The sequence below is a fragment of the Zootoca vivipara genome, chromosome 6 (genome assembly GCF_963506605.1).
Source record: "Zootoca vivipara chromosome 6, rZooViv1.1, whole genome shotgun sequence".
Classification (NCBI taxonomy): domain Eukaryota; kingdom Metazoa; phylum Chordata; class Lepidosauria; order Squamata; family Lacertidae; genus Zootoca; species Zootoca vivipara.
Genome location: NC_083281.1, coordinates 70,194,860 through 70,209,463, shown reverse-complemented (window position 1 = coordinate 70,209,463; position 14,604 = coordinate 70,194,860). Strand labels below are relative to the sequence as shown.

The 14,604-nt window shown below is 40.5% G+C and overlaps 1 protein-coding gene across 3 annotated transcripts in view; it reads right to left on the bottom strand.

The window, feature by feature from the left end:
- Positions 1 to 968: 968 nt before the first annotated feature.
- Positions 969 to 14,604, bottom strand: part of ZNF536 (zinc finger protein 536) — a 378,399-nt gene continuing 364,763 nt past the window's right edge. For all 3 annotated transcript variants that reach the window (XM_035119162.2, XM_035119159.2, XM_060276095.1), the window contains exon 7: positions 969 to 1,271. In XM_035119162.2, the coding sequence (XP_034975053.2) occupies positions 1,258 to 1,271 (14 nt within the window). In that variant the 3' untranslated portion in view covers positions 969 to 1,257. The remainder of the gene's footprint in view (positions 1,272 to 14,604) is intronic.

Below are 14,604 nucleotides of genomic sequence, written 5' to 3'. Positions count from 1 at the left end.
AAAAGACAGCAAGAAGAGTAAAGACACCCTTTGAGGTGGGAGTTAAAGATGGGGAGACTGCCCCACAGTCTCGGAACAACTGGTTTAAAAGTCCTGCTTCTGGCCACAAACATTCCCACTTTATGCAGAAGATGAATTTGAGGCAGAGGGTAAGCAGCTGTTGACAGCAGACTCCAGTCCTCAACCCTCTATGGCAGAGCCCAGGAGACGGAGGTTAATTGGGAGAGGGGAGAAGGGAGCTGAGGAGGGCGGACACTCCAGAGAATCTGTGCAATAATTTGCAGCCTGCTCCTACCAGGCTGAAACATGCAAGCTGCAAATATAATAATAATAATAATAATAATAATAATAATAATAATAATAATAATAATGGAGTTCTCACCAACTTGGAGTTTCAAGCCCAAGTTTCAAGGTCCTCTCTATAACCCTGATTTAGAAGGATCCCAGGCTGCTGGCCTCTCTTAAACAGAAAGTAAATTGTAGCACAGGGTCTGATTGGGGGACTACAGATGCAACAGACATCCCCCACCCCCACTGAAAACAATGTCAAAACTACCAATTTTGGATTGTACCCACAATTGTGAAGTCACAGCAAAGATGCAGAAGCAGAACAACATACCCTCCAACTAAGAAACATATTCTTTCAAGTAAAGAGGGGGGAAAGCCTAGTGGTTGGGGGGAAAGCCCTCCCTGCAAATAGAAAGCTAGCACATCAAGATAAGCTTTTCACGTGGTAGAGCATACAAACATGCCAAATGTGGTCCAGGAAGAGCTGTAACATGTGACATTTCTAACCGCATACTTCAACTCTCAGAGAGGAAAGTGCAGGATTAATTGTTTCACCATTTATTCAATCATGATGCCTAGCCCCGGGATAACAGGTGCTTTTCTGTTTGCTTGCACAAATGGAGCTTCTCTGCTCACAGAGGATCCCCATTCATCCCAACAGAGGAAATGAATTTATGTGCATGGTTTTTATCCATTGAATTTGGATTGGAACTCATGGCAAGAGAGCCATGCATGGGAGTCGAAGCACTGCACCCCCAGATGAAGAGCAGGGTGCATTTTTAACTGCTTCTCCTCTCCTGACCCTTGGCAGTTTTTCATTAGGAAATGTGTAAGGGTGCTTACAGTTATCTAAACTCACAATAAAGCCTGAATAATGCCCCCCCCCATTGAAAACCAAAACCACAAATACAAGCCAAATGAAAACAAAATGTTAAAAAATACCTGTCTGGATTTTCTCTTGAAAATCAGTCATTGAGAATCATCTGTCAGTAAGACAAAATTAATTACTACATGTGAAATGGAGAAAATCAACATAAATTTAAATATTGCATAATATTACAAAAAAGAATAGGTAATCCTATTATCTATTAGTAATAATGTCTGCAATCTAAAATACCCTTGCCCTTACCCCCCAAAAACTGACATTACATCATTAGATTTAACAAATATATTTTAAACAGATACTGTGTGGGGAAAACTGCCTCCAAAAATATAGTAACTTGCAAAATTCAGACATCTTTTTTTATTATCCATTTCGTGGTAATGGAGAATCCAATTTGATTTGCGTGTACCTTTAAACCTATGCCAACCTGGGCCAGTTTTAATTCACACAACCATTGTTGTGTGCATCCCCGATAGCTTCATGTGTGTGATGAACAGGTCACCCGAATCATTCACCTTGTGTGCTTGTCATTGGCATGCCATCACTACTTAACCCACAATAAGGTTTGTGGCATGATTCAAAAGCAGGTGCAAAGTGAAGGATTCGGATCACCCACTTGCATACACCACTCTGGGCAGGAAACTGTGGCCAGCTGCGTACAGAGCGATTGCGAGAACTGTCTCTGATCCAGCCTGCACCCTAAATATAACATGGCACTCCCATCAGCCACATTACCCCAATCACTGTCAGGAGTGGCATTTTGTCATGCAGACATGACACAGAGGTGTGTCCCAGGTTCCCTTGATCGTGTCACACAAAGGATGCTGGGACTCTGAACCTATGTGGGAATGCATAGTTGCACGTCTGTAACTTCGTGGTTTCTGCTGTGCCCTTCTGAGGTTGCCTGCCATTTCACTGGCAACTATTTGAATGGCTTGGGTTGTCTGACCGATCCTGGTTGCTACCATGTGTGGCACAGACCTATCCTAGACTTCTTCAAGGTAAAGAGGGAGCGCCAGTGTGGTCACCCATGCTGCTCTTTTCTTTAAGCTAGGGAAGGCAACACTGCTGAAGTGGATGGGTCTGCAAGGCCAGGTTAGCATCGAAGGTCACCTTGATGGGCACTGTGTTCCCAAACACAAAGCCATGCCACACACAGAGAGATACAAGTTCAAGCACATGGAGTTAAAAAGGAAACCCGAACGGACCCATGATCTGTTCAGAGACTTTATTGGCTTTATTACCGGTAGGTACACAGCACAGGGAATTACCATAATGTCCCCAAGCAAACTTTATTCAGTGTTTATGTAGAGCTAGGGTTTGCCTATATACAATTAAATCAAGTGTTGCAAATATATTAAACCTGCATTTTAATTTGACAAGTGAATTTAGAACTGGGACATGTCTTTAAAGGGTTTCTGGAATTCTAGAATGTTGCGTGTGCTAATGGTTCTGTGTTTATACCTGGGGGGGGAGGGGAAACTTTGAGACACATCCTATATTGTATTGTGCTCATGGCACAGAAGCCGTGTGTGTGTGTGTGTGTGTGTGTGTGTGTGTGTGTGTGTGTGATCAGTAAGGAGAATGACATGGGTGCCTAGCTGGTGCACGTGAAACAGCAATATAGGAAAGCAGCCACCTTCAAATATCTTAAGGGCTGTCACATGGAAGATGGAACAAGCTTGTTTTCTCCTGCTCCAGAAGGTAAGACCCAAACCAATGGATTCAGATGACAAGACGGGAAATTCTGATTAAATATTAGGAAGAATTTTCTGACACTAAGACTTGTTTGACAGTGGAACGTGCTCCATGCACTCTTCTTCATTGGAGGTTTTTAAAGAGATGTTGGATGGCCTTCTGTCAGGGATTCTTGAGCTGTGATTCCTGCATTGTAGGGGGTTGGACAAGATGACCCTTAGGGTCCCAACTCTACAATTCTGCATATGATTCTATGAAAATAACAGACTCTTCTCAACAAGGATTACCTGAGTTGCAGTAGTGCTTCTTCATTTGCTATGTTGCCTCTCACTGAAAGTGCAAGGGCCTTACCTAGGGTCCCACCGAGACTAGTTTACTATGTTTTGCCTAAAGGTGCATGTTGACTTGTCACCAGCTCTCCAAAATATTGGTGTTCGCTGCACCAGCACGAGGCCAACATGAGAATGAGTGGACAAAGCAAAATGCCTCTGTCCTCATGGTAAAATCATCTCATCAAATCTCCAAAAGGATACCGTACGGTTTAAAGATATGCAGAAACACACTCTTCCTGCCTGCCTTAGATGGGTTCAAGCTGGGGCTGCACCACAGCCAAATCAGAGAGGGGCAAGGCATGTGTGGGAGGCAGGGGGCAAGCACATGTTGCACCCCACTGTTGACTGGGGGGTGGAACCAAAGCAGGCTATGTAAGCCATCTCTGCCTCTAGCTAGCCTCTTTTTGTTGCTGTCTCAGCACCCATCCTCCCACCTAGGGCTGCAGCATAGGATTAGCTGGTTGCTTAAAGGCTGAAAAGAATATCTGCACCAATTTTTTCTCTCCCCCTTTTTTAATAACTTTCTACCACAATTTATTTTTTCTCATTAATTGATGGAGAGTGTTGGGGAAAATGCTGAAGAGATTTGCAGCACAACACTACTTTGATCTGATCCAGCTGGGCTTTTACGTTCACATATTAATCCTGCCATGTACCCAGAATTACCCCTATTTATACTTTCTTTTTTTTTATATATAATTTTTTTATAATTTTTTTTTTTTAAATTTTAAAAGCCTTTATTGAATATTAAAATTACAAAAGAGAATACCAAGACAGGAAAACAAGAAAGAAAAAAAAAACGAAAAATTACCCAACAAAGATACAAATGGCTAAATTACAGATGAGGAATGCATGAAATAAATACAAATTATTCAGCAGTTCGAAAATTAGAACATTGTTAAATAAACTTCCAAATCTCAGTATCCCAAAACTAGAGAGGAAATAAACGAAGAAACAGACTAGAAAGAAGAAAGCGAAGAAACAGAGGAGAGCAAACAAGTCATCTAAGGTAAGTCCAAGGGGGGGAAGGGGGGGAGGAGAGATGAGGTGAGAGGAGGGGGGAAACAATAGGAAAAGAGTGAGCAAAAGGTAAGTAGGACTGAAAGGGACAGTTGAGAAAGATAAGTGAAATTCCGACTTCCAAACACTTATAGTCGGTTTCATTGCATAATTAAATTCTTCTAGGCTACTCCTTATCCTTGACCTTACCATATATTCATTCCCTTTCCATTTCCTTATTTCTTATTATCTTATGCTTCTTAATCTAAACATATCACCATCCTTGTGCTTATCTGTTGTTTATAAAAGTGGTCCTCCACATATTTCCATTCTTCTTTAATTTTTTGTTTTGATATTCCTCTAATCAAAGCGGTTAATTTTGCTAGGGTCATGTATTCGGCTAATTTTATATACCAATCCTGGATTGTTGGGATCTTATCTCTTTTCCAATTTTGGGCGATCAGCGCCCTGGCTGCTGCACAGGCATAGAGTAATATGTTCTTCCTATCCTTCGGCATGTCCCCAGGGATTATGCTCAGCAGCAAGATCTCAGGCTTTTTTTCAAAGGTGAATTTGAGCATTTTTTTCAATTCTTCATATATATCTGACCAGTAGATGCTAATCTTGCGACACCTCCACCAACAATGAAAAAAATCTCCTAATTTCTCCTTACATTTCCAACAATTATTTTGGTCATTCCTGTAAATTTTAGCTAATTTGGCAGGTGTCAGGTGCCATCTGTATACCATCTTCCATAAATTTTCTCTTATTGCCATGCACGCTGAAAAGTTTATATCCTCATTCCAAAGTTTCTCCCACTGCTCAACAAAAATTACCCTTCCTATATCTTGAGACCATTTTATCATTGTATGTTTAACCATCTCATCTTTCATTTCCCACTCAAGTAAAAATTTATACAATTTGGCCAATGATTTCTCCCGGTTTTCTAATAACAAATCCTGCAATTTCGATCTTTTATCCTCAAAACCTACTGCCTTATGCTCCTTGAATATCGATTGAACTTGAATATAATGGTACCAACTTTGGCAAAATTGTTCTACCTCCGTATATGATTTGAGCTCATACTGGTTATTAGTTTTCTTAATCAAATCTTTGTAAGTGGGCCAAATGCCTCCTTTGGGTTCTTTACTTGTCGATGACATTTCTAGAGGTGAGATCCACCAAGGAACTTTGGGTTCTAACAAATTTCTAAATTCATCCCAAATATCAAATAGGGGTTTTTTAAACACATGATTAGTAAATGATGCATGATTTCCCTTCTTTTCTTTTATTAGATATGCATGCCAACCTCCAATGTTCCTGAATCCTTCTAATTTGAGTAACTCCGGATCTTCCAGTAAGAACCATTCCCTCATCCAGCACAAGCAAGAAGCCGCATAGTACAGCTTCAAGTTCGGGACCCCCCAACCTCCTCTCTCCTTTGCATCCGTCAATATCCTAAACTGTACCCTCGCTTTCTTTCCTTGCCAAATAAAGTTGCTTATATCTTTCTTCCAATTCTCAAATGTTTCTTTTTTGAGTTTTATCGGTAGCATTTGAAATAAAAATACCAATTTTGGCAACACCATCATTTTAATTGCGGCAATCCTGCCTGCAAATGTTAAACTCAATCCATTCCAATTCGCCAAATCCTCCTTTATTGTATTCCAAATTTTACCATAATTATTCTCAAAAAGTTCCACATTATTATTAGATATAACAATTCCTAAATATTTAATTTTTTTCACTATTCCCCAATCACTGATCGAATATATTTCCTCTTCCTCCTCCTTTCTTATTTATACTTTCAAGGGATGGAAACACATATATCAACTGCATGCGTCAAAGCTGCTAAGAATCTGTCAGAGGTGGGTGTGAATTGCCTCCCGGACTCTTCAAATCCAGGGGAAAGCTGTGCAGTGCACTAGATCAAGAATGAATATAGACCAGGCCAGACTCACCTCCCTTTCAGCCACCAAGCCGTGAGCCAGGTACTCTCTTGTAACTACCCTAATTTCACTGGATTGTTCTGCAATAAATCCATCTATGATGTGATGTCCTGAGTTTCTCGGAGGAAGCGGTGTGGTGTGTTTGTGTGAAGCACAATACAGTATGGTTGCATCTCACATGCATTCACTGCAGAAAGCTTTGACACATGCAGTCAATATATGCGTTTGGATTTCAATCATACATGGTTGAAATTGTGCAAGTTAAATCCAAGTGAGGCATAGAGCTTAAAAAAACTCTTTTTGCACCAAGTCCTCTGGGGTTACCCAGCATGGAAAGAGCTTTAAAGCTCTTCGCCTTGCTGCGGGTGGAGACAAGACCATCTGAGTCCCCATGAGATCTCGCAGGAGCATCCACAGCCTTCCAGATCTGATGTGCTGAGCAGGCCTTGTACCCAAATCCTCAAGCAAGGTGGAGAGTTTCAAAGCCCTTTTCATGCCATGTCCACTCAGGGTCACCGGTTGGCAAAATAGCTTTTAATCTCTCCGCCTTTTTTTACTGGGCAAGGTCCTCTTGCCACATGGGCTCTGGGAGTACAGGAGATTCTTGCTTTCTCCCTTCCCCTGTGGGGCAGGTCCAAGGGTTTGTCTATGCATGATTTGAATATGTGGAACCCAGAACTGAACCTCCATGTAAGATGTGATCGTACTGTAAATAAAAACCAACCCTACAAATTATCCTTGGGAATGTTCTGACAACTTATTAATGGAACTGGGGAGACTTTGCAATGACAAAGCTTGAGAACTCTTCAGATGGGCTGCACAGTTGCAAGGGAATTCCCTGCCCAAAACTTCTTGCTTATGGATTGATCCCCAGTGACTCATTCTTTTGAATACGCACAGAACAGCCTTGGACCCTCAGACGTGTTTGTATCTACGCTGAAGGCACAGCATTTCTATTATCTTCTTAAACATAGCTTACTTTCAACATTACTGCCCCCACTGAGAACAATTCCATGATTACAACGGATAAGGTTCAGGCTTGGCCTGGAAATTCCGGCCTGATACTTTCAGAGCTTAGTGAAAACTGTTTTATAGCAGAAGCTTTATGCCATATATATATATATATATATATATATATATATATATATAGAGAGAGAGAGAGAGAGAGAGAGAGAGAGAGAGAGAGAGAGAGAGAGAGAGAGAGAGAAATCCTAGCTCACTTTTTATTATCCTTTCCTTTCTCCCAAGGAAACTGTTTCAAGGTTTAATTTAGAATTGAAGATTTTATGCCACAGAACAAAAATGGGAATATGTATGTGTGCATATGCAAAACCCTACCCGCCCCCCCCCCAAAGAAAAGCGCAGAGAGGACTAGAATCTTATGTCAATCTGATGTTCAGACTTTGACTATAGACACCTGGGCTCAAATTTCTGCTTAGCCATGACGTTCACTGCACAATACACTATTTCAATTGAGCACGCCTCATTGTATTTAAATTACTCTTGTACAACTTTGACAGTCATGGCTTCCCACCAAGAAGCCTGGGAAAGTTTGTTAAGGGTGCTGGAAATTGTAACTATGTGCCCTTGGAAAACTACAGTTCCCAAGGTTCTTTGGTGGAAGCCATGACTGTCAAAGTGGTTTGAGTGCTTTAAATGTATGGTGTGACCATGACCTTCAAAATGGTTATCGTCCATGTAAAATAAAATAATTTTACACCTTCCGCGCCCCCTGCCCCCCCCCCCCCGGTCATGTACCTGGCTGTTGCTTGCTCACACAATGCCACTGAACTACAATGCCCAGAATTCTCTGAGGGGAACGATGTGCTTCGAATGTGTGGTGTGTACACAACCTAAGTGACACAAGAGGGCACTTAGCACTGTGAAAATATTGCCTGCCTGTCCACACATACATAAAAATAAAATAAAAAATACTACCCCTTTTCAGACATTCAGTGAATGTGAGTTAGCGAGAACTGGGATTCTGCCAAATGTTCCCTTTTATAAGATTTGTGAGTGCTATCCAGGTAAGTTCTACCTAAAATAGACCCATTTAATTAATGAATTGAAGTTTACCCTCTCTGTTAACTTCAACAGGTCTACTCTGAGTAGGGCTTCCTCTGCACTACACATTTAAAGCAGTATCATACCACTTTAATCAGTCATGGCTTCCCCCCAAGGAATCCTGGGAACTGTAATTTGTTAAGGGTGGGGGCAAGATTTGTTAGGAGACCCCTATATTCCTCTCAGAGAGCAACAGTTCACAGTGTTCCCTGGGAAGAGGGACTGATTGTTAAACAACTCTGAGAATCACTACTCCAGGCTGTTTGTTCCCAGAACAAATGAAATCCTCCCACATGGCTATGAGAAGGTGCAGGGTCAGTCTCCAAATCTGGATCAAGAGCCTGTCAGCTGGTTCCCTAAATATCAACTACATGAAGCATCAGGTGGCCTGAGAAATGGGACAAGGTCCTTCACCCTCATCTAAGTTTGCATTTGGTCATCAAAACTGCACTCCAGAGCAACGGCTGGGCAAACTCCCAAGTTATGGCTGGTAAATTTGCAGATGCTCAATAATACAACAGCAAAAGCACAAATAGGTCTAAATGGGTCTTTATAGGCACCATCCACAGAGTGTGTGCTTTTGCCAACACGAATCTCCGGTTGCCAAAGTTAGAAAACGCCTGATACTGCAAGCACTCCATTTTAGCTTTCTTGTCTTTCCTCACTAAATACACTTATAAAAAAAGAAGAAAAGAACAACAGCCAAGAACAATTGTAAGCTTAATAACAGTTGAAGAATATTTAGCAGATGGCACCATCTAGACTCAACTAATTTCTGGCCAAGCAATCTAAATCCCAGTTGTAGGCAAGGACACATAAACAAAATTTGGTATCGATGAATAGGGAGAGTGGTGACAAATAAGAGGAGCTGATGATGGCATCTGTCTGTGCTGTAATTGTGTTAGTGTTTGTGAATGTGGCTAATGCAAAAATTCATAATAGACTAGGTTCGGATTTCTCACCAGTATTGATCCTGTTGTGCTCCTGATACTAAAGGACTAAAGAGCAGAATTGCAAGTGACTTAATACCATTGGTTTGAGATGAAAGCAACCTCACTTGAACAGAATGCTAAACCATAGTTTACTTTCCCTCCATCCTCAGGCACAGCTGCAAGGCGAGTGGAAGTGTCTCCTTTCATTTCCAACCAGTCAGAGTTTGCCATGATATCCGAACCAAGAACTGTGATGAGTTTCAGTTACAGTATATCCAATCAAGTCAGGATCGTAAGCTTGTCCAGGCAAGCCATGCTAGTTAAACACAGTTCATTCCAGTTGAGACATAACAACAAACCATGGCTACAAATGCTTCCAGTCACCTCCTTGTACCTGCACTGGAGTAAGAGAGGGGAGGAAGAGTGCACGAGTTCAAGGCTCTTTCACATAGCACTAAACCATAGTTGAGTGTGACATCTGAACAAAGCCAGCTTTTTTTCACCAGTGATATTAGTGCATATAGATTTCCATTACTTATCTTGCTGGAGCCACACAGCAGTTTTTAAAGCATCACAGTGATAATGAAGCAACTTAGCCATGTGGATGCAGATGATTAAAAGAAAGGGCTCTCTTTACCTGGAATTCTTAATTCTCATTCTTCCTGCAGCTACCTCTCTAACCCTTGCAAGCTGGTAGAGAAGGCTGCTTTAACAGTATGCAGGGATTGGGCTAGGCTGAAAGGGACACAATAGAACATGGGACCAAAGGTGGCTCTAGGAGAATGTGACCGGTATAGTCACATTACACATGGAGATTCTGGGGCACCAGAGCAGGCACCACCACTATTACACCAATGGAAGGCAAGAGGCGGGGGGACAGGATTTTGGTGCTGCACAGGACACCACTGAGATTTGAGGCGCCAAGGTCCACCACTGATGAGGCACATTTTTAAAAAAGAAAAGAAAGAAATCAGTGGGATGAACATTCTCCATAGAGCTTAGCTGTGATTATGGATTCAGAGGCAGAGCTATTTACTATTTCCTCAATGAAATCAAGATAATGGAACTCAGGAAATGCAATCAAACTCTCATGCCCCACCCTTTCACACAACACTCCTCCACCTTGGTGGAATCCAAACCTGCCTTCTTTATCTAAACCAATGGATGCCTAATTTGATCTTCCATTTACCCTGTTTCTGATAACTGAAATACTTTGGCTAAAAACCCAGTTTGCAGAATATTAGCTTAGCAATTCTGTAGGGCTGTATGTTACAGTACTGTAGGTCTTTATACTGATCTAGATCAAGGGTTCTCAAACTGTGCCCTGCAGACCACAGAGCTTCCTTCAGGTGGTAGGTACACAGTGTGTCTGTGGTTGAAAACAGGAGTCATGTTAAATATTTACATTGATTTTTTAATTTCATTTGAGCTGCTTATTTTATTTCTAGTATTGTAGTTTATTATATTCTGCAATAAACAACAATAGGTAAAAATAAAATAAAAGAAGCATTAAAAATACAATCAAAAATCATACAGCATCTAGCACAATGCTTTACAACTGCTATGAAAAGAAATCATTAGGTGGTCCACCAAGACCTTCAGCAATTTTCACGTGTTCTGCGGGGAAACAAAAAGTTCGGGAACTACAAGTCTATATCATAGGTTAGTTTCATCTCCACTTGTAGTGAAGGCAGCTGTTTTGGAGAAAGAGAAATCAGAAGACAAACACACAAACTTACCACCTGCAGTGAAAGGTCATATGTGCTTTGCTACCTGAGCCCATCCTGTACTTTCCATATTGTTCAAACAGGCTCTTTACTATCTGCCAACCATACACGCAACTAAATTAAAATTGGCTCAGTGCTAACGAAACGTAGCAAATTGAGACAGAATCAGGTCAGATTTCTGTTTGAATTATCTTGCAGAGTTTCTAACCTGGCATGTTACTTAAATCAGCCCACCCCACCCTCACTCCCCAAATAAAAGAATATGCAGAATGGATGAAAAAGCTGGAAACATATTTTCACCTTAGCCAACATCAAAACACATGCACACGTCCCATTCATTCCAATAGGTCTTGCATGGAAGATAGTTCTGTCCAGATAGATCAGTGGTTCCCAAAGCAGGTGGTAGGATTGCCTAGGGGGTGCTAAGATGCAAAGGGAAGGCAGGAGGTGCTGGACTATCTGAAAACCTGGTATCACTGGATCACATTCATCCATTGTGTTGAATAAATTAAACTAAATAGTTTTAATTGGATTTTGAATAAATGTGCAATTCATTGTTACTATTTTGAATTTTATTGTGTTATTATCTTCCTTAGTGAGTTGTGCAAATCACTATTCTGACTGATGCTTTTTATAGGGGAGGGGGCACTGGGGATGAGTTTATGGAACCAAGGGGGCAGTGGCCCCAAAACATCTGGGAAGTGCTAAAATAGATTACTTCGACGGGACATTCCTCTCTTTCCATGTACAGAAGTTATAGTCAGATCATCTTATTTTTCCCACTGCAAAACAATTCTTTTAAAAACAAAACAAAACATGCCATTAATTACTCTATGCATCAATGAACTCATAAACTCTGGATAAAACAATCTGAATCAGCAGACCAATTTCTTTACATATATTTTTCATTCCAAAAAACCTGCATGCAACTATTTCTCCTCTACAGGAAACCCAACATTTTTCATGTTAAGACTGCAGCTAATTATTGATTGGTATCATAAGCTCGTCAAGCACTCAAAAGGAGCTTTCCAAGGAAAGTTTGTAGGCAAGCATATGGTAAACCCGTCCAGTCCATATGACTGGTTGAACGCCGACCATTAGTGTTGATACAATCTTCCCTCAATATTGTGACAGCATTTGTCAATGGGACTTAAATTGCTGTCAAACTTACCCGACTAACTTACAGCAGAACAGTCAGAGAAAGCCAGCTCAGTGACTCAAGCCAATAAGACCTTTTTTTTTACCCCTTCTCCTCCTTCTCCTAAACACTTGTTCATATTACCCATTTGTATAAAGGTCGTTATGGAGGTTTTTCTTTGTTTGTGTGTGGCTTCAGCAATTAGCAAACTGAACATTCAGCTTCCTGATGCACTGCAAACCAGTGTATATGAAATTGCATGTGTAGTTCCTTTCAGGTCAATTTTTTCAGCATGCTTCCTTGATTTCTTGATTATTGAGCTTGAAATCTGTGAGCAGAGCCACTCAATATATCTCCCACAAATCTCTTTGTGCATTTGAACAAGCAAAATAACTTCTATCATGTGTGCATTCATGCATTCACACAGAGACACACTAAGCACACTGGATATGATCCAAAGTCCACAAGGGACTAACAGTGAAGAATGTCCCACTCTCACAGTTGCATGTTTTGTACATTCCTAACAAACAAACAGAAATTTTGTTGTCTCTGCGTGCATGGAACTCTGTGGGTTGTATTCAACACTAGTCCTACACAGAGTAGATCTGTGGACATGGCTAACTTAGGTTCACTGCTTTCAGTGGATCTACACTGAGTAGGGCTTAGTTGGCTGCCACCCTGTGTCCACAATAGAGCCTCAGCATGCATACCAAAAACCACTGGATTGTGACTTTTATTAGGAATTAAGTCAATGGAACTCTCTGGAGTTAAGGCAATGAACTTTTGCAGTTTGGGATCAAGACTGAAGTTTCCTGATTCTCATGAATCATGACATGCAAGTCAAATCATAAATATATTTATGAAGAAGTAATTTATTATTATTATTATTATTATTATTATTATTATTATTATTATTATTATTTCAATGGAACTTCCATAGAAGTATGCTTAACACCATGGTCTGGGTACAACAGATTTGCTAATTTTGCAAAGGACTAAACGTAGGAGCAGCTCCTTCAACGTACATCATTACTACTGACCCACATTTGAGTTTATGGTCTACTAGGTATATGCATGTATATACATACACAAACCTTTCACAGGCCCCACAGCAAAGATGCAAATATCCTCCAAGAACCTCTTGGATCCTCAGCTCATGAAATTGAAAGTAAGTTCCACTGATTTTCATGGGACTCATTTCCTGAGTAAGTATGCTCAGGATGATCCCCACATTTTAGGACACAATCAAGGAGAACACAGAAAAGATTAAAGGAATAAGGAGGAGGTAATGTTTAGGAAACTGCACAAATTTGAAATAAAACATCACTTCACAAATAATAAACTGGTTGCTTATGGAGTTCTGTTTTGAAAATCAGCAATAAAGGCATACCTGATTCCTTCCCTACATTATGAATTAAAAACTTCAGTTTTACATAAGCAATAAATAGAAATGGTGCCTCTCCCCAATTAGGTACACTTTGCATTCATTTTGACTGAATAGGAAAAATGTAATGCAGAAATGTATGAGAGAGTTTACGGTTTTTTTCATTCTACTTAAGCAACTTTCAAGAAAGCCACCATTGGTATCAATGAGATGTATAAGAACATAAAATTCACCCCCCATATCCCTATATGGGAAAAAGTCCAAACAAAAGGCAACATGTTCTCTTTGTTTACAATCTTCCCTCTTTCATTGACGATGTTTTAAAATATCTATTCTCACATATCCCTTAAAGAAATCACATTTGTACTTTAAAAGACTAGGAAAACTGGTGTGGGATTCCAACATCTTTATCATCTTCCTTTACCTGCTGTAAACAATTTTCCTCATTAATATGAGCAGTGGTAGGCTGAGTAGGCTGAGTATTTTTTTTATGATCATCAAATCAATTTTCATTATTTGAACAGGCAGCATGTATTGAAAACAGCCAAACCAAATGTCACCAAATGTGTCTCAGCTTTAAGGAATTCAGCCTGCTGTGATAGCAGGCAACACACGGGAACTGGGTGAATCCAAATATTAACACTCCAGTCCTGAACTTTTGGATCACTATGTCAGCCTGCAATGCCAATAATATCTGTAGTTATCACATCAAATATTTCGTTACTGTGCTGGTGTAGCTGTTGGTACATTGCATCTAAGCACTTAGAATCACAGAATGATAAATCTGAAGAGCCGGAAGGGGCTTTGAGGGCAGGGCTGGATTTAGATGAAGAGAGGCCCTAGGCTACTCCACTTGTGAGGCCCCTCCCCACTCCCCACCCTCAAAGAAAATGGAAGAGTGTTATAAACAAAATTGAGTGAAGCCAAGGATGATGACGGGTATTTAAAATTATGCAATTCACAACTTCTCCTCTAAATGACATAAGATATTATTGTTAAATACCATGGTGATTTTTTAAAATGCATAAAATTAACACTGAAAAACTTTTGCAGTAACCAAACCTTGTAAACCTGGGCAGGCTGGGTCTTCCTGTTATATACATGCGGAGATTGACAAGGCATCTGACCCTTACCTGAATCTCATAGCTCTCTTGACGAGTGCTTTGTTCCACAGTGTGGAAATAAAGGGTGAGATTGCCCACCAGATACC